At 34.4% G+C, this 20386-nt stretch overlaps 2 protein-coding genes and 1 long non-coding RNA gene across 4 annotated transcripts in view; 2 read left to right on the top strand and 1 right to left on the bottom strand.

Annotated features, from left to right (window-relative positions):
• Window positions 1-20386, top strand: part of LOC144548975 (uncharacterized) — a 125476-nt gene that overhangs the window by 16788 nt on the left and 88302 nt on the right. The gene's annotated exons all lie outside the window — the stretch shown is intronic.
• LOC144548959 (uncharacterized) lies at window positions 900-19223 on the bottom strand. Of its 2 annotated transcripts, none has more exons than XM_078297696.1 (2): window positions 16101-19223; window positions 900-1637 (listed from the first exon to the last, which is right to left on the bottom strand). In XM_078297696.1, exons 1-2 carry the CDS (start codon window positions 19159-19161, stop codon window positions 1279-1281), a joined length of 3420 nt encoding a protein of 1139 aa, XP_078153822.1. In that variant the 5' UTR covers window positions 19162-19223; the 3' UTR covers window positions 900-1278. The 2 variants fall into 2 exon arrangements, with proteins under 2 accessions (XP_078153822.1, XP_078153823.1); XM_078297697.1 differs by lacking the exon at window positions 16101-19223 and adding an exon at window positions 1998-4948 and having other exon boundaries at window positions 901-1637.
• Window positions 5481-14913, top strand: LOC144548991 (uncharacterized). The gene is made up of 2 exons (XR_013509535.1): window positions 5481-5781; window positions 14763-14913. It is a non-coding gene; the product is annotated as an uncharacterized LOC144548991 (long non-coding RNA).

Here is a 20386-nt window from a genome sequence, read left to right as displayed (position 1 = left end):
TTAGATTGAACGAAGAAGAAAAATCCCACCTCTAAAAATGTGTTTAGCTTTTTTTTTTAATACTTGATATATTAGGTTTGAATACTTGATGTGTTACAGATAAATACTTGATGCATTATAATGAATACTTGTGCATGCCAGTTGTAAAATCTTTCAAATATTATGTGGTCTCCAAATAGTAAGTGGTCCTCCTAGATAGTTAGTAGTTATTGAAGTAGTTAATGACTGGGGGATGAAATGAGGGATTGTTACGGGAAGATAGCTAGGTGCTCCCTATTTTATAAAATGGAGAGCGAGAAAAACGAAGGGACATTCAATTTTTTCTCATTCTTTTAGTCCTTAAGAGAAAAAGGACCATGCTTTCAAGTCATACCAAAAAGTGGTTGATTGTTCTTCAAAAGGGATGCATATTTCGCAAGCAATTACTTGATTACAAGTCAAAGCTGATTGCTTTCCTTTCCTGATACTTCGCATCAGTAAAAGGTACACAAGACAGTTTATTTTATCCTCTACATGTATCTAGCTTTTCTATGATATGAATGCCTGTGTCATATTTTGTTACAGTTTTATTGCATTTCTTTTCTGGTGTTTGTTGATAGCTATTGGTCAAGCAATCACCTTATTCAGATATACAACAGCTTCAGCTACTTCAGATATGTTCAATTAATTCTTCAGTTATTTTGCATTATATAGCTGTCACAATTTAGATTTCGTAAGGAATTGAATATATAATCATATTTACAGTTCTGTAAATTCGACTAGAATATAGTTGACTGTCAATAAGTACGGTCTATATTCATTAAAAAGTGGGTTATCACTTTATGATTTGTTATGGGAACCAGTGTTTGATGCCTTTGTTCAAGGTTTCGGTTTGATAGCTTTCATTCGGCCTGTTTGTGACACTTGGCAGACAGCTCAGAGGTGAAGGCAACTAATATGGATCATGAAAAAAAACTCTGATGAGATCATTAATATTAGGCATTTACATGCGTTCCTCCGGAAGAATAAGAGCTCGAATAATCCAATATATAAATATGCATCATTAATCCAATTCACTCATTACAATATTCTTATTTAATTGAGTGCATATATATAAAAGGTCTTTCAATTGAAATACTTAAGAGGCCCCCCTTATTTGTCAATTAGAAATAAATAATATTTGTTATTACAACATATATACTACAACACCATAAATTACAACAACAGTTATCCAAATTTTACATATAATACATATTTAGGGGAGCCCTTCTTCTCTTTTGATCATATTTTTCTCTGTGTCTATTGCCTAAGCACTTTTGTTCGTGCTAAGTTCAACTCCTTGGTAACATCTTTGATAGAAATGCGTTCTTTTGGAGACTCTTTGCAACACATTAGCCCACATTGAATCACTGGAACCAAACAACTATAGACATTTTCAGGTGTATCCAGATTGTGTTCTCCATCAATTTCAGAGAATAATTTGGGGTCGACTATGTCCATGACTTGGTCAGGGAAAGCCATCTCAACTTGCTTCTGAAGGCTTAAACCATCTATGATTCTCTCATCGGTTGGACTTACTCCAGTGAACAACTCAAGCAAGAGAATGCCGTAGCTATAAACATCTCCTTCTACCGATGGCCGACCACCCATCCCATACTCTAGACAATGAAAAGTAAATAGTTACAGCCCTAAATTTAGTACATAAGTATAGTGACCTGTGACTCTACCTATTAACATCTGTATAATTCACCTAGTTTCAAAAACTTGGGCTCACATGATTTTTAAAATTTTTATATATAGCCTAAAACGGTAAATTAAAGAAGTATAGAAAGATAATAAAATTAAGTCTGAATCATATCAGTATAAATGAGGCAATAAATATGTTTCCCTTTAGCCCCGTCAGTGGAACAAATTTGACCATTTTTTTTCTTTGAACCTTAACAAAGTCGATGAATAATTGTGTCGCAGGGACATGTAAAAAAAAGTACTTATCAAATAATAAGCCCCGCTATATATACCTGGAGGAATGTAGCCAATAGAACCTTTGATTCCACCGGTGCTTGACATTGATTGAGAAGACATGGTATCAGGTCGAACCAAAAACCTTGCTAATCCAAAATCACCCACATGTGCAGTCATGTTATCATCCAAAAGTACATTACTAGGTTTGAGATCACAATGCACGATTGGTACAGCTAAATGGTAATGGAGATAATCTACTGCTGCCGCCACATCAAATGCAATGTTCAACCTCTGGACGAAGCTGAGGCTTCTGAATGGCCGATCCGTACATGCATTTGGATGCAACCATGTGGCCAAGCTACCATTTGGCATGAACTCAAAAACCAAAGCCTTGAAATCATTACCTTGGTGGTCTATGCTAGAGCACAAACTCAGCACTTTTATGAGGTTCCGGTGTCTCACATTTTTTAATGCCTCGCATTCAGAAAAGAAACTTCTAGAAGCATTGTGTTTCTCAAGGTTTAGCACTTTCACCGCAACAGTTGTCACATTCTCGAAGCTCATAACGGCTTTGTAAACTTCTCCAAATGAACCTTTTCCAATTAAATTATTTGGGGAGAAATTTTCAGTAGCTCTAAGAAGGTCGTTGAATGAAATAGGCTCTAACCCATATTTCAAAGCTTTATCAGATTGGGGTTTGTTTCGAGGGTTTTTTCTAGTATAATAAATCACTACCAAGCAAATTATTGCTGTTATGCAAATAAAAGAACCAACAATAGAACTTATGAGCACCATTTTTCTTCGAAAGTGATGTCTCTGTGTGGAAGGTTGTGAAATGCATTGTGGCAAATGCATTTGGGGTACTCCACCACAAAGCTTTGGATTTCCTCTTACATCTAGACCACTGGCATTCTTGAAAATGCCTTCTTTTGGTAATTCGCCCTCGAAATTATTGAAAGAGATATTCAAATATTGCAAATTCATTGTACCCAGGAATTCAGGAACTCGACCAGAGAGTGAGTTGTTAGAGACATCAATGGTTTGCAGCCCTTTTAAATTGCTTAATTTGGTTGGAATTGTTCCTTGGAACAGATTGCTACCAAGATAAAGGGCTTGAAGTACTTCGCATCCATCAATTGTGGTAGGAATCTCTCCACCCAACTTGTTATTCGAGAGACGAATTGATTGTAGGTTTTTCAAGTTACCAATTTCTGATGACAAGATGCCAGTTAGATAATTGTGTGACAAGTCCAAAGTAATGGAAAGAGAAGGAAGATCCATGATTTCTTTGGGAATTTCACCTACCAACTTATTATTTGAAAACTTCAAGAGTTCTAAGATTTTCATGTTACTTAACTCTGGTGGTATACTCCCTTCTAATGCATTATTTTCTAGAGATAGCTTGGTCATTTGGGTGAGGTTGGCAAGAGTTACGGGGATTTGACCTGAAATCATGTTACTATTCAGATCTAATTCTCCTAGTTTGAAAAGATTACCAATTTCTACCGGAATGCTGCCACTGAGAAACATGTTGCCTAGGTCAAGCGTGTTTAAGTTGTTGAGTTTTCGGAGCTCTGCTGGTATGCTTCCAGAAATTAGGTTACTAGACAGTGTGAGTTTAAGAAGACTATTAGAAAGGTTTGTTATAGAACTAGGTAAAACTCCTTGTAGTTGGATGTTGTCAAGTCGTAACAATTCTAACAAAGTACAATTTGTCAAAGCATCCATGAAACTCCAGTCAAGTGGCCTCTTGGCTTCTAGTTGATTAAAAGACAAAACCACTATTTGAAGATTTTCTAAGGCTCCTAAGCTAGATGGTATCACGCCAGTGAAGTAATTATAATCTAATTCAACTGCAATAAGAGAAGAACAATTGGATATGGATTGTGGGATCTGTCCTTTGAGTTGATTGTCATAGAGGCGTAAATATTTCAAGTTTGGTAAAGAATTGCACATATCAAAAGGTAGAGTTCCATCAAGCTGGTTATAACCAAGTTCCATGGTAGACAATGCTGATAGGTTATAAATTGAGTGTGGTATTTCACCCGAAATGTTGTTATGATAAATGTTAAAAAACTGGAGGTTTTGAAGCCTCCCAAGTCCGTCAGGTATGAATCCACTTAACATATTTTCGGAAAGATCAATAGCTGTTAAACTTTGAAGATTACCCAAGGTATGTGGGATGGAACCATAGAATTTATTTTTAGAAAGAGAAAGTTGCAGTAAGTTAGTAAGGTTGCCTAAGCCAGGCGGGATGTGACCACTAATGTTATTTTGGTTAAGATAGAGAAGTGACAGTTTGGTAAGGTTACCTAAGGTAGGTGGGATGGAACCTATGAGATTATTGCCATACAGTGATAATATTTGGAGCTGTGGGAGGAGGCCGAATTCCAATGGTATGCCTCCTGTGAGAATGTTATTGCCCAGACCAATTTTTTCTAATTCTTTGCATTGCGCTAAGTGAGATGGAATGGTTCCATGGAGATTATTATTTCTTAAATGAATAAGTTCTAGATTTGAGCAATTACTTAGAGTAGATGGAATGCTACCATCGAGAAAATTCACACTCAAGTTGACAAAACGTAGCCTACCCAAGTATCCGATCTCTACCGGGATACTTCCTCTCAGTTGGTTATCAGAGAGACTTATTCTTTGGAGGAACGTGAGGTTTGCTAGAGATGGAGATATATAACCTGACAATTGTTTGGAGTCGAGAATGAGAGCAGTCACTCTATCAGGATGGTGGCGGCCACACAAGATCCCTTGCCATTGACAGTGGTGCAGTGACTCGTTCCATGAGGAGAGGACTCCAAATGGGTCATCATGGATTTGGGACTTGAAGGAGAGAAGTGCTGATAGATCAGTTTTACTAGTGGTTACTATGGCAGCGAGAGAAAATGAGGATAAGGTTAAGAGATTTAAGAGGAGGTGAATAGTGAGCACTCTATAACAACGTTCCATGATTTGTGTAATGAAGGCAATGGGTTTATCTCTCACATAGTGCTGCTCTTCTTATAGTTAAAAATTAATGAAGTTGACTACAAGATATTCCCTCATGAGTCGTTCTAGTGCTAACTGCTATTTCGTCAGCTTCTATGGACTACTGGAATTATTCTTTTCCTTCTAGCTACTTTTGAATGGTATTACAAACCGACTATTTTCGTCTTCCTTCTACCTAACTTGTGCTGCGCGCGAAGTAGCAACTGACTATTTTTGTTTTCCTTCTAACCGTGGCTGCTATGAAAGTTCATTTTACGTACAGTGAACGCACTGATGGAGTTTTTGGAATATGAGTCATGCATAAAAGGATGACTGGGCTATGAAATTATAGTTTTTTTCGAATTAGAGAATCCCATGTTGAACAAAACAATTGGTTAGCACACTAAAATTATCATTATTCTCGTTTTTAATTGCTACATAAAAAAATGTATCAGACATTCAGACTCATGTATTATAGCTGACAAACCAAAAAAAATACAGGTCATGAAAATTTCACACGATATATTGAAGAAAAATATGTTCCACAAATTCACCTCATCTAGGATGAACTATATTTTTATCCCAGTTATTTCTCTCTCAAATGAATTAATCACAAAAGACTCAATTAGCAAAGCAGCTTTAGCTAAGTGAAATCGTTTGCTCTGCTATCCAAGACCGTTCAGGCGCGACTTGTACATCTTCAATCTACAATAAATCATAATAATAAAAATGTAAATCACCAATGTGAAGAAAATAGATAAAAGATGTAAGGCTATGGTACTATGCATAGCACATATTGGCCCGTACTATCAATCAATATTTCCATTTTCAAAATATAAACAATTTATCAAATTTACATTGGTCTGTACTATCAAACTGCTTAACATAATTTTCATATGAAAATATATTGGTAGATCAAATTTTACATTTTTGAGAATATTTTTTACTAATTTTTAGATAGGTAGAAAATCGCTTGATCTAAAGATTCTAGACTATTCAAAACTAGTGATATTCTACCTATCTAAAAAGATAGTAAAAAAGTTCTAAAAAGTGTAAAATTTAGTCTGTAAGTACATTTTGATATGGAGATCACGTTGAATGGTTCAGGTCAATTGTTTGGACCTGAAAAACAAGATATTGATCCATAGTTCGGCATCTACCAGGCTGCATCTGTTGATCCAAGTGCTCCAAGTGCTCCAAGTGCTCAATTTCTTTCTCAGTCATTTCTATTTGTCAATTTTTTTTTTAAATGTCCCATAATTCTAGTGCAGATGACTATCCTATAGTCGAACAGGCTGGAAAGCAAACTGATGCTAGTATAATTTGATTTGTTATCTCAAGTTAACCATGCTGCTCCTAATTAAGTGAATTTTTGAACCCTACTAGGTTACTATTGTACATGTTAATTTGTTCTTTCGGCCAAAGCAGATCTTTATTAATTGATGCACCTGCTTGAAGAAAAACTATACAACGTGTTTGGTCTATTAAGATTCATACTCATCTATAACATTAATTAATTTTATAAAATTGGAGACTTTATGCATTGAACAATAAATAAGGATTGAGTTAGTAACGTTTGGTTGGTAGATAATTAAGATTAAAAAAAGGAAGTAATTTTTAAATATTTTCAACTTGTAGGTATTTGACAAAGAAAAAAATGTAGGTATTTGACAAAAAAAATGTCACATTTGCGTGTGGACTGGGGTCACATTCTGTTGTTACATGGCCAGAAAATTATGCCCCCAATCAATTCGTAACAGAAAATTAATAATTGTTTTATTGATTTTTACATTTAATAAAAATGTGATGTAAAAGTTAATTAAATTAATATTAAAAAATAGTGAAATTGATGGGCATCAGAGTCTATTATTTTTACATATATTTATTTCTGTGCAATATTGTTGGACAATTAAATTGACAAATTTATGTAGGAAAAAGAGTTATATTTGCTAATCTATTTCTATTGATTGAGTTAGCTACAGCCGTCCAAAACATGATATATCTTATTTAAAGAAAATTGATTAAAAAATACACATGCTTTTCCGAAATAAAAACAAAGAACATTAACAAAATAAATACATCACAGTACCAATAAAGAAGAAATGTACAAAAAAAAAAAAAAAAAAAATTACCTAGTAACAAAAATAATATTTTTCGTGTAAGAAGCCACATATTAGTAATCATAATAAGAGATCTCTTGTTAATATTAACTTAGTTGGGTGGTTTGAGCCCAAATTTGCTCAAAATGAAGAAATACTTGCATACATTTGCTGAGCTCCAATCTTTTCTTCACAGCTGCTGCCTCATCATATAATATCGGCTTGATACAAAGATATAATCTTTTCCAACAGAGGATCACCGGACCTCACAACCTTCCTAAGCAGGCCTCTGAATGCTCCTTCATCTCCCAATGTAATTCTGAGATACTTTCATGCTTGGAGCATACGGGACTGTATTTCTAATTTCCAGTGATTCCTATTGTAGCCGCTCGCTTCATAAATAAGCGAATGCAACTCTTCTAGTGAAATTTTTTTTTCAACCCAATACGTATTTACTGGAGGTTTGGAGTAACGTACACCATACTGGTCATTTATGAACTTTCCTCCAAAATGTACTGAAATTCCAATAGACATGGCCAGTGAACTACATTCATAAAATGTCAAATATTTGGTCATTTTATTGATTTCAATTGTCAACAGTTGAGAACAGTACTTGAACAGTATTTCTACAGCTAATGAACAGTACATATGAACAGTATTTAAACAGTGATTGAACAGTATTTGAACAGTACTCCAACAGTAATTGAACAGTACGTGAACAATGAACGAACAGTAGGTGAATAGTCCGTGAACAGTCAATACGTATACATACATGTATATGAACAATGCATTGAAAAGAAAATACATAAATACATAAATAGTAAATACGTATATATATGAACAGTGCATACCTGATTTACCAGCTGAACAAATACGTCTCCTTCTTTTCCTTCTCTTCCTCTCTTCTTCTCCTTCCTCTCTTTCTCCTTCTCCTTCTCTCTCTGACTTCTCTCTGATCTGAATATTTATAACAAAAAATTGTGCCAAAAAATAAAAATAAAAATAAAAGCGTCGGGGCGCGGATAAAATCCGCAGGGGGGCTTTTTTAATCGGGAGAGCGGATATTATCCGCGGGGGGGATTTTAATTACGGAGCGCGGATAATATCTGCGGGGTGGGTATTTTTATAATTTTGGTGATAACGTGGTTATTTTTAATAATTTTATTTAATGTCTGGGTATTTTTAAAAAAATCGGCCTTCTTCTCACTATCCTTCTTTTCTGTTTTTCTAGCGAATAAAGGAAGGGACGATATGAATACGATAGACAGAAGGAAATATTAAATGGACATATCCATTTACAATTGGAAGGGTATAATTGTCATTTTATATTTTAAATAATTAAATAAAAAGAAAAATAAATAAATGGGGATATGAGAAAAAATTTAAAATTTGTATGACGATATTGAATATTATAATATTTTGATTGGGAAATTGATTATTTCAAATATTTAAATGGATACACCGGAAATTTTCCCTTTTAAATAAGAACTTCCCGAGATTTTTATTTTTACTCAAAAAAAAAATAATTTTATTATAAATAACCACGTTTTTCGAAAATTTTTATTTCTACCCAAACCGCATATATTCTGTGCGGCCCGAATTAAAAATTCGGACCGTATAGAATATATGCGGCCCGAATATATATATATTTTTTTGGATTTAAAAATTCAGACAGCATAGAACATTTGCGGTCCGAATTTTTTCTTTTTCTTTTTGTTTTTCTTAAATGGGCTAGGCAATTTTTGAGTGGTAATATCTCACACTGTTTAGAGATTTTGGATGAAACTTCACAGTCTTGTTGTACGATGTCAAGACAACATGTCGGTCAATTTTCATGAATTTTGAATATGTTTTCCTATGTTAACCAGAGATGTAAATTTGGACTCAGAAGCACTCCTTTAGCAGTTCGGACAATTTTTGAGTGATGATATCCCACGATCTGTTTAGAGATTTTGGATGAAACTTCACAGTCTTGTTCTACGATGTCAAGACTACATGTCGGTCAATTTTCATGAATTTTGAAGATGTTTTCCTATGTTAACCAGAGATGCAAATTTGGACTCAGAAGCACTCCTTTAGCAGTTCGGGCAATTTTTGAGAGATGATATCTCACGATCTGTTTAGAGATTTTAAATAAAACTTCACAGTCTTGTTCTACGATGTCAAGACTACATTTCGGTCAATTTTCATGAATTTTGAAGATGTTTTCCTATGTTAACCAGAGATGCAAATTTGGACTCAGAAGCACTCCTTTAGCAGTTCGGGCAATTTTTGAGAGATGATATCTCACGATCTGTTTAGAGATTTTAAATAAAACTTCACAGTCTTGTTCTACGATGTCAAGACTACATTTCGGTCAATTTTCATGAATTTTGAAGATGTTTTCCTGTCGGACGAAGACTTGAAGAGTAGACCGCATCTCCTATGTTTTTTATTCCAATCCCAGCTTTCTAAATTATGTGATTTGCTATGAAATGGAGCTCTAATTTTCATATTATGTAAAGAGACTAAATCGAATATTTAGGTTGGTCGGTCAAATATTATCAAAAATATATTTATTCTAATTTTTATGCTCAATACTCATTGTTCACTTTCATACAATTTAGTTGTATGGTATTTCTATTTTATCAATAAAATATAGAATAATTATTCAAATATACTCACTCCACTTCAGTACTCCCAAATCCCACTCATTATATGATCCCACTAATTATTATTCTAAAAGGATATTATATGGTTCTCTCTAATTATTATTCTAAAATGCCTTTAGCTCTCTTTCTCTATGGTTCCCATTAATTATATTTTATAGATAAGATATTAATACTTGAAAAATAAGATATTAATACTTTGATACGTAACTTGTTATGATCATCTTTTTTTTTCAGTTCCTCAATCATCCCCGCGTACAACTTTTTCAAACAAAAATAACTGACCACATAGGTATAAATACTTCAGTACGTGCATAAGTATAAATACTTGCAGTATTTGATATTATTATTTTCAGATCTCGTCCAGTATCATAAGTAAAAAATACTTGCAAGTATAGGTATAAATACTTGCACGACGAGGCATAAATACTTGTGTGACGATATGCCCGAAAGTACGTAATCATGGATCTCATTTGAAAAGAAAATTGCGTAGAAGATGTTCGTGATTTTATATTTGAAATTTTTTTATAGATTGTTAAAAATATGGATGGCATTGAAAAGAAAAAAAAATCACCTATAAGAATGTGTATACCCCCGCCCCCCCCCCCCCCCCCCCCCCCCCCCCCCCCCCCCCCCGCCCCACCAATGAAGTTTGAGTGGTCCCCTACAGGTATTGATGGTGCGGGTACATTTAGAAGATTTGATTGGAAAGATAATTATTTAAGTAAAAATTGTTCACTTAATATGTATAAATATAAGTATAAATACTTTCTTGCATAAGTATTAATACTTTTGAAAAAAAAAATCAGTGTTAGAGTTTTTGCAGTTTTTGAAAGAGTTATAGTAGTTATGGTGCAAATACTGTAGAGCGGGTACTGTTATTAACTCCCTAAAATATAAGATTAGGAGCTTGATCCATTCTTATTTTCACAAAAACAAGATTGCCAATTTGTCATCTGTTTAACCAGATATTTTATTTGATTTTCTTTGTTTTAGTAATGTGCTTAATTGCTTGCTTTTTCACTTTTAGTACTAACACAAATAAATGTGATAAAGCAGAAATGAACAACCGGAGCCCTAGCAGTCCGTCTTGTGCCTAGGGAGTACTTTATAGACTACCCGTGAAGACCGGGCTAGAGATGACCGACTATGAAAGTTGGGACATGGGACCCGAATTTTGAATCATTTTGCAGAAAGAACGCACTATTGGAAGCTTATGAACGCACTAAGAAAATTCGTAGAACCAACGACCAAAACCAATATTAGTACGACACACTAATGAGCTTTATCTTACTTTAATCATATTTAGCTTTATCTTTAATAATATTTGAGCTTTATCTTACTTCAATAATAGAAAACAAATATACTCCCCTCCAAATTGTTAGTGGCATCCATTTTGCACTCTGTATATTTTGTTTCTTTCTTCATAAATTCATTTAGCTTACCGACATATATAAATGGAACTTTATTTTTAAAATGAGGATCTTATTTTCGCTCCGTCAGTACTAAAATACCGCAAAATCCAAACTTAGAAAATTTGAGATCAAAAGCCTTGTTTTATTGCTTTCATTATTTGTGTAAGACTGGAGACTTCAAAATGCAAGATTAGGGAATTTTTTTATCAAGCCTTGTTTTATTGCTTTCATTATTTGAGAGACCGGGCACTTGAGAGATATATGAAGAGTGCTTTGGATCACTAGTCTCTTGATGGGCTTTTGGATTTCTATTGATGAATTAATTAGCTTATTTCAAATGCATCACATACACAATTCTGCACAGGCAAGCAATAAATGAATATGATTCACACACAAATATAGAAAAACATTTTGACAATACTATTCTCAAATTTTAAAATAGAAAAACATGATCAACCTCCTCACAGGTAGACCGAACGCCATGTTGGACCAGTTTCACAATTGGTTTCTGGTCACGATCTCTCCTATTATATTGGGCCCTAAACCCAGCCCTCTTAGCCCTTTCAATACGTAAACTTCATATATAGGCCTGTACCTGTGCTTGATGTATAAAAGGACCCAATGAAACTTAATACAAATCTAAAGCCCATCTATCTCTCACCCAACTCAAATTTGATCGTGACGATTAAATTTGGAATAGCAATGGGACAGTAAATATCCAACCCGTTTCCTCTCCAACTAAACCATTATCTCCATTCAAGTTGATATTTGGAATAGCAATGGGACAATATCTGCGACCGATATTGTCGTTATATCCTCGCGAATACTACCGTCGCTAATAGAAAAAGCACCTTTCTGTCGGTATACTCTCTCATTCTTGTAGTCGTGTGTTGAACGAGGTTTTGCATTAGAGCGATTCAAAGCAATTCGAACTCGTGAGACAAGACTCGAGGATTCGAAAGGAAAGAGGACCCTAGATGTAGCATTCGATCTCATATTCTTCTCGACTAACACCTTGGTATGTGAACTTTGAGGTTCCTTATTTTGAGAACTACTAAGGCACCTAAACAAGGGTGGCTAAGGAGCTGGCAAGCCTATCTCGCTCCAATTGTTGGAGAGGTATGATATCTAACACTTGCTCCATTGTGCGTGTGGCACAAACCATTAACTACATGAGATTGATTGCATGTTATAACATAGGATTGTCTCAAAACACTAGAAAATTGAAAAAATGCATACTAATTTAGCCTAGAGCACTACCCGACAACTAATTATAAAAGTGTATACTAATTATAAAAATTAATACTCATTTATGACTAATTATACTAATGATCTAATTATAAAAATTAATACTCATTTATGACTAATTATACTAATTATTAACTAATCATAACAATTTCTAACTAATTTCTAACTAATTTGGTACATTTTGAACTAATTTTGTACTTTCTAACTAATTGGACTACATAATAATAATAATAAAGTAGATAGACTTAGATGCAAATTCCCCAAAATCACCTAGACAGAGAGAAAGAGAGGAGAGAGAGTATGGTAAAAAAGATGATGAGCGGTTAAATTCGGAATGAAATTGAACCGCCATGACTCCTAGCAGTTTGGGTAGCTATGAAAATATCCAAAAACTATGGATATTTTGTAATTTTTATTTTATGGTGGATATTAATAAAAAAATTGGCCTGCCGACCCGCTCTATATAATGTTCAAAAATATTGTGCTCTTCTCTCATGTTTATTTTCTTATGTCGTTGAGAAACATTTCAGTAGCTCTTTCCACTTCTACATAAAAATATGTCAAATTCACAGCATACAAGGCTCTATCTATGCGAATTTGTGGCAGTGCATCTTTGCAATGAAAAAATTATTATTTGTATATCTCTTTTTTTGGGGGGAAATACAACAATGAATGACACATTTATACTACACCACACACTGATTTAATGACAAATAATTTATTAACTATATGCACATAAATACATCATTATATTCTTAAATGAATGGAATAAAATATTCATATCGGCCTTATTCATCTGATACAAATCTGATAATCATGTAAACAGATTTTATTGACACGTACCCTTGACTACGAACCTGTATTTGGCGTTGACATGCAAATGACTTGCAAAAATATCCAGGCTAGCAGGATGCACAATAATAAATTCAAGCCTAGATCAACAGTCCAGAATTTACTTGGTTTTGTTTTTTGTTTTACCTTGATTCAAGTCTAAATTCAAGTCTTGATTAATTTGTTTTACCTTTATGTTTAATTTGTATGAAATTTATGAATTAGGAATATAATTGTGTTTTTTTTTTCTTAGTAAGTTGGACAGACAGGTTACAAATTTTGTAATGCTGAAGATAACAATTGTTATATTTTAGTTTAATTGGGCCTTGGAAAAAAGTAGGTTGAAACTGTTGAATTTCACAGCACCGAAGGCCCAAGGCCCAAATACTCCTGGATTGTTCAAGAAACATCATATATAAACCGAAGTCGGTAGTGTATAGAAGTACTAGAAATTATGTAGAAATACCTTAATTACTTAAAAAGTAAGATTTAATTAAAAAAGAAGCGGGGATATTTAGCGAATCTTTGGAGTACCGTTGACGGTGACCATGTCTAGTGGACAAAAAATATTCAACTATTTGAGGAAATTTCAATGTCTTTGGAGTACCGTTAACACACAAACTCCATATATTTCTCTCGTTTCCACTAAAATAAAATTCTCTTATATTTAATTGAGAAATTTGAGATATAAGTTCATTATTTAAAAATAAATATTTTTTTATCAGTGACAGTGCTATTTTAAAATAAATACTTTCTTATAATTGATTAACTCTGCACATAAATAAATCATTATATTCTTAAAGTATGCACGTGTACGTCTAACACTTGCCACACTAAAATTACTAAGACTTGTTTAATACTTGGAAAACATGATATGAAACACTATTTACTCAAAAGTAATTTATATTTTCTGTATACAGGACTCATTTATTATTATTCTTGTTTAATTGCTTAAAAAAAAAAAATCGTATCACACTCATGTATTACAGCTGGCAAACAAAAAAAAAATACAGGTCCTGAAAATTTCACATGATATATTAAAGAAAAATATGCTCCGCATGTTATTTATCTCTCAAATGAAGCACAAAAGACTAAATTAGCAAAGCAACTTTAGCTAAGTGCGATCATTTGCTCTGCTATTCAAGACGGTTCAGGCACGACTTGTACATCTTCGATCTACGTACAATAAATCATACAAATAAAAATGCAAATCACCAATGCGAAGAAAATTGATAAAGATGAGGAGTCAGTCTATGGTACTATGCATAGCACATACTGGTTCATACTATCGCACAAATAAAAACAATGGTTGATTGTTGTTAACGAGGGATGCTTAGCAAGTGGTTGATTGCAGCAATTACTTGATTACAAGTCAAAGTTGATTGCTTTCCTTTCCAGATACTTAGCATCAGTAAAAGGTACACATGACGTAGTTTATATTACCTCTTCTAGCTTTCCAGTGGTATGAATGCCTGTGTCATATTTTGTTACAGTTTTATTGCATTTCTTTTCTGGTGTTGCTGATAGCCTGGTCAAGCAATCAGCTTTTTCAGATAAACAACAACTTCTGCTCAAAGGTATGTACTCAATTAATTATTCAGTTATTTTTTCAGTAGCTGTCACAATTTAGATTTGGTGTAAGGAATTGAATATATAATCATATTTACAAGTTCGGTAAATTCGACTAGCATATAGTTAACTGTCAATAAGTACGGTCTATATTCATTAAAAAGTGGGTTATCACTTATCATATTTGTTATGGGAACCATTGTTATGCCTTTGTTAAAGGTTTCGGTTTAATAGCTTGCATTCGGACTTTTGGTGACACTAGGTACACAGCTTGGAGGTGAAGGCAAGTAATATGGATAGATGTACAAAAACTCGGATGAGATCATTAATATTAGGTATATACATGCGTTCCTTCGGAAGAAGAAGAGAATACTCAAATATATAAATATGCAGCATTAATCCAATTCACTCATTACAATATTCTTATTTAATTGAGTGCATATAAAAGGTCTCTCAATTGAAATACTCAGATCCCCCCCACCAAAAAAAAAAAAATTTGTTAATATAGAAAGACACAACATTCGTTATTACAACACATGCATGTATACTACAACACCATAAATTACCACAACTACTATCCAAATTTTACAGATAATACAGATTTAGTGGAGCCCTTCTTCTTCTTCTTCTCTTTTGATCCTTTTTTTCTCAGTCTCTATGACCTAAGCACCTTTGTTCGTGCTAAGTTCAACTCCTTGGTAACATCTTTGATAGAAATGCGTTCATTTGGAAACTCTTTGGAGCACATAAGCCCACATTGAATCACTGAAACCAAACAACTATAGACATTTTCAGGTACATACAGATTGTGTTCTCCATCAGTTTCAGAGAATAATTTGGAGTCGACTATGTCCATGAGTTGATCGGGGAAAGCCATCTCAACTTGCTTCTGAAGGCTCAAACCATCTTGGATTCTCTCATCTGTTGGACTTACTCCAGTGAACAACTCAAGCAGAAGAACACCGTAGCTGTAGACATCTCCTTCTACCGATGGCCGACCACCCATCCCATACTCTAGACAATGAAAAGCTAATAGTTACAACCCTAAATTTAGTACAGAAGCATATAGTGAACTATGACTCTACCTATTAACATATGTATAATTCACCTAGTTTGAAAAACTCGGGCTCGCATGATTTTTTAAAATTTTATAGCCCAAAACAGTAAATTAAAAAACTATAGGTAGATAATAAAATTAAGTCTCAATTATGTCAGCATAAATGTGGAAATAAATATTTTTCCCTTGGGCCTCGCAAGTGGAACAGCCTTCACCAATTTTTTTTCTTTGAACTTTAACAAAGTCTATAAATAATTTTGTAGCAGGAACATAAAGAAGGTACTTCTCAAATAATAAGATCAACTATATATACCTGGAGGAATGTAGCCAATAGAACCTTTAATTCCACCTATGCTCGACATTGATTGAGAAGGCATGGTATCAGGTCGAACCAAAAACCTTGCCAATCCAAAATCACTTAGATGTGCAGTCATGTCATCATCCAAAAGTACATTACTAGGTTTGAGATCACAATGCACGATTGGTGCAGGTAAATGGTAATGGAGATAATCTAGCGCTGCCGACACATCAAATGCAATGTTTAACCTCTGGACGAAGCTGAGGTTTTTGAATGGCCGATTCGTACATGCATTTGGATGCAACCATGTGTCCAAACTACCATTCGGCATGAACTCATAAACCAAAGCCTTGAAATCATTACCTTGGTGGTCTATGCTAGAGCACAAACTCATCACTTTTATAAGATTTCGGTGTCTTACATTTTTTAATGCCTCACATTCAGAGAAGAAACTTCTAGAAGCACTGTGTCTCTCAAGGTTTAGCACCTTCACCGCAACGGTTATCACATTCTCAAAGCTCATAACGGCTTTGTAAACTTCTCCAAATGAACCTCTTCCAATTAGATTATTCTGGGAGAAATTTTCAGTAGCTCTTAGAAGATCATTGTATGAAACAAGCTCTAACCCATATTTCAAAGTCCTATCAGATTGTGGGTTGTTTCGAGGGGGGTTGTTTCTAATATAATAAACCACTAACAAGAAAATGATTGCAGTTATGCAAATAAAAGAACCCGCAACAGAACTTATGAGCAACATGTTTCTTCGAAAGTGATGTCTCTGTGTGGAAGGTTGTGAAATACAGTGTGACAAATGCATTTGAGGTAGTCCACCACAAAGCTTTGGATTTCCTCTTACATCCATACCACTAGCATTCTTGAAAATGCCTTCTTTTGGTAATTCTCCCTCAAAATTATTGAAAGAAATATTCAAATATTGCAAGTTCATTGTACCTAGGAATTCAGGGACTCGACCAGAGAGCGAGTTGTTAGAGACATCAAGGATTTCTAGCCCTTTTAGATTGCTCAATCTGGTTGGAATTGTTCCTTGGAACAGATTTCTATCAAGATAAAGGGCTTCAAGTTCCTGGCATCCATCAATTGTGCTAGGAATCTCTCCACTCAATTTGTTATTTGAGACACGAATTGATTGCAAGTTTTTCAAGTTACCAATTTCTGGTGGCAAGATGCCAGCTAGATAATTGTGTGACATGTCCAAACTAATGGAAAGAGAAGGAATATCCATGATTTCTTTGGGAATTTTACCAACCAACTTATTATTTGAAATATTTAGGATTTCTAAGAATTTCATGCTACTTAACTCCGGTTGTATACTCCCTTCTAATGCATTACTATCTAGATATAGTTGGGTCATTTGGGTGAGGTTGGCAAAAGTAGATGGGATTTGACCTGAAATCATGTTATTCTCCATATATAATACTCCCAATTTGAATAGATTACCAATTTCTACCGGAATGCTGCCACTGAGAAACATGTTGCCTAGGTCAAGTATATTTAAGTTATTGAGTTTTCGGAGCTCTGCTGGTATGCTTCCAGAAATTTGGTTATTTTCCATTGAGAGTTCAAAAAGACTAGCTGAAAGATTTGTTATAGAACTAGGTAACACTCCTTGTAGTTGGTTGTGTGAAAGATCTAAAATTTGTAACAAAGTACAATTGGACAAAGTATCCATGAAATTCCAATCATGTGGTCTCTTGGCTTCTAGTTGATTTTCTTCTAATTCAAGGTTTTGAAGATTTTGTAAGGCTCCAAAGCTTGATGGTATCATGCCAGTGAAGTAATTTTCACCTAAATCAACATTACTAAGAGCAGAACAATTGGATATAGATGTTGGGATCTGTCCTTTGAGTTGATTGGAATAGAGGAATAGATATTTCAAGTTTGGTAAAGCATTGCACATATCGAAAGGGAGAGTTCCATCAAGGTTGTTATTACCAAGTCCCAAATAATACAATGCTGATAGGTTGTAAAGGGAGTGTGGTATTTCACCTGAAATGTTGTTATGATAAATGCTAAAAAACTGGAGGTTTTGAAGCTTCCCGAGTTCATCAGGGATGAATCCACTTAACATATTTTCGGCAAGATCAATAGCTGTTAAACTTTGAAGATTACCCAAGGTATGTGGGATGGACCCATTGAATTTATTTTTGAATAGAGTAAGTTCCAGTAAGTTAGTAAGGTTACCTAAGCTAGGCGGGATGTGACCACTAATGCCATTTTGGTGAAGATAGAGAAGTGATAGTTTGGTAAGGTTACCTAAGGTAGGTGGGATGGAACCAGTGAACTTATTATTGTAAAGGTCAAGTTCTGATAGGTTATTAAGTTTGCCTAAATCATCTGGAATATCGCCATCAAAATCATTTTGGTGAAGAAAAAGATATATTAAGTTACTAAGGATTCCCAAGGTGGAAGGAATAGATCCTGTGAGATTATTCCCATACAGTGATAATATTTGGAGCTGTGGGAGGAGGCCGAATTCCAATGGTATGCCTCCTGTGAGGAAGTTATTCCCCAAATCGATAATTTTAAGTTCTTTGCATTGCGCTAACTTAGATGGGATGGTTCCATGGAGATTATTATTTGTAAAAGAAATACCTTCTATATTTGACCAATTACTTAGAGTAGATGGAATGCTACCATCAAGAAAATTCACACTCAAGTTGACAAAACGTAGCCTACCCAAGTATCCGATCTCTACCGGGATGCTTCCTCTCAGCTGGTTATCTGAGAGACTCATCCTTTGGAGGAACGTGAGGTTTGCTAGAGATGGAGATATATAACCTGATAATTGTTTGGAGTCAAGAAGGAGAGCAGTCACTCTATCAGGATGGTGCCGCCCACACAAGATCCCTTGCCATTGACAGTGGTGCAGTGACTCGTTCCATGAGGTGAGGACTCCAAATGGGTCATCATGTATTTGGGACTTGAAGGAGAGAAGTGCTGATAGATCAGTTTTACTAGTGGCTATGGCAGCGAGAGAAAAGGAGGATAAGGTTAAGAGACAGAAGAGGAGGTGAATAGTAAGCACAGTTTCCATGATTTCTGTTATGAGTGTCATGGGTTGCTCTCTCACAGAGTGCTCTTCTTATAATGAAAGGGAGATGTATGGTTTGAAAGAAGTTGACCTCAAGTCGTTGCATTAAATATATAGCACGGAAGTTGTTGTTGTAGTGCTGTACCTACTACAATAATGATCCATCAGGGCTTTGTTTAATTTCATTGCTAACTTTAAAAGCAATTGACATTTGCGGTGACAAGAGGAGTCTTTTTCTCCTATGCAAAATCAAGAATAAATGGTGCTAGTGTGCATATATGGTGTTAGCACCTGAAGGCAAAAAATTTCTTGCTTGTTTATTGCCATCAGCACAATCATGATCATTTAAAATAGTACTGTGTTCTTTGTTTTTTGTCCACTTTGATTACTAACGTACACGATGTGAATGTGATAAAGAAAGAATGACTAGAGACCTGTATTTGGTGTTGACCTGCAAATGACTTGGGAATTTTTAGACTAGCAGGGTCCACAATAATAATAATTCCAGAAATTATTGCGGACATGTGCTCTTGTTTTGCTGTCAGACAAAGACTTGAGTAGACCGCATCTGGAATTTTTTTTATGAACTATAATTATAAGAAAAAAAAAAAAATATGAAACCATGATTATTTTTTAAAAAAAAATTATAACTGAAATGTAATTTCGATCTAAACATTTCTTCCGGAGCGGAATAGTAATTCGGTCCGAAGTGGTTTCACAGTTTTTCTTTTTTGCTCAATACTCATTGTTCAATTTCATACTATTTGGTTGTATCGTATTTTTAATTAATCAATTAAAATAAGATCAGGAGCTTGATTCAGTCTTATTTTCACAAATAAGATTGCCAATTCGTCATCTAGCTTCTTTCCTGCTATTTTATTTTCTTTTCTTGGTTTTAGTAATGTGTTTAATAGCTTGGGTTTCCACTTTGATTCTAACACACTACTACAAAAATGGGATCTTTAATGCCCATTTTCTTTCGGTTTAAACTAATTTTGGTCTGAAACTGATAGACCAACGCTTAGGTGGCAAGTTCGTAAATATATTGTCATTTTTTTATATCGGTCCTGACTTTTCTTACCAATATTAAATAGTCCAAATTTTCTGATATCGGTCGGTAACTGCATACCGTAGAAGATAAATGACTTAATTATTTATGTTCTAACTGATATAACTATTTCATGATCTTCTGATACCAGATCGTATATTAGTTTCGATATAAGGAAGTCGAATTTTTTCTGTTGGTTGT

The sequence above is a fragment of the Carex rostrata genome, chromosome 34, assembly GCF_964058835.1.
Source record: "Carex rostrata chromosome 34, lpCarRost1.2, whole genome shotgun sequence".
Classification (NCBI taxonomy): Eukaryota; Viridiplantae; Streptophyta; class Magnoliopsida; order Poales; family Cyperaceae; genus Carex; species Carex rostrata.
The sequence above is the reverse complement of the archived record's forward strand: the minus strand, read 5'-3'. Positions and strand labels throughout refer to the sequence as shown.

What these genes read in the sequence shown, in the direction of transcription:
- LOC144548959 (XM_078297696.1), bottom strand. Translation starts at nt 19,161, where the DNA reads ATGACACTCATAACAGAAATCATGGAAACTGTGCTTACTATTCACCTC. An exon ending in TATTGGCTACATTCCTCCAG is followed by an intron (nt 1,638 to 16,100) that starts GTATATATAGTT and finishes TTCATTGTCTAG; the next exon opens with AGTATGGGATGGGTGGTCGG.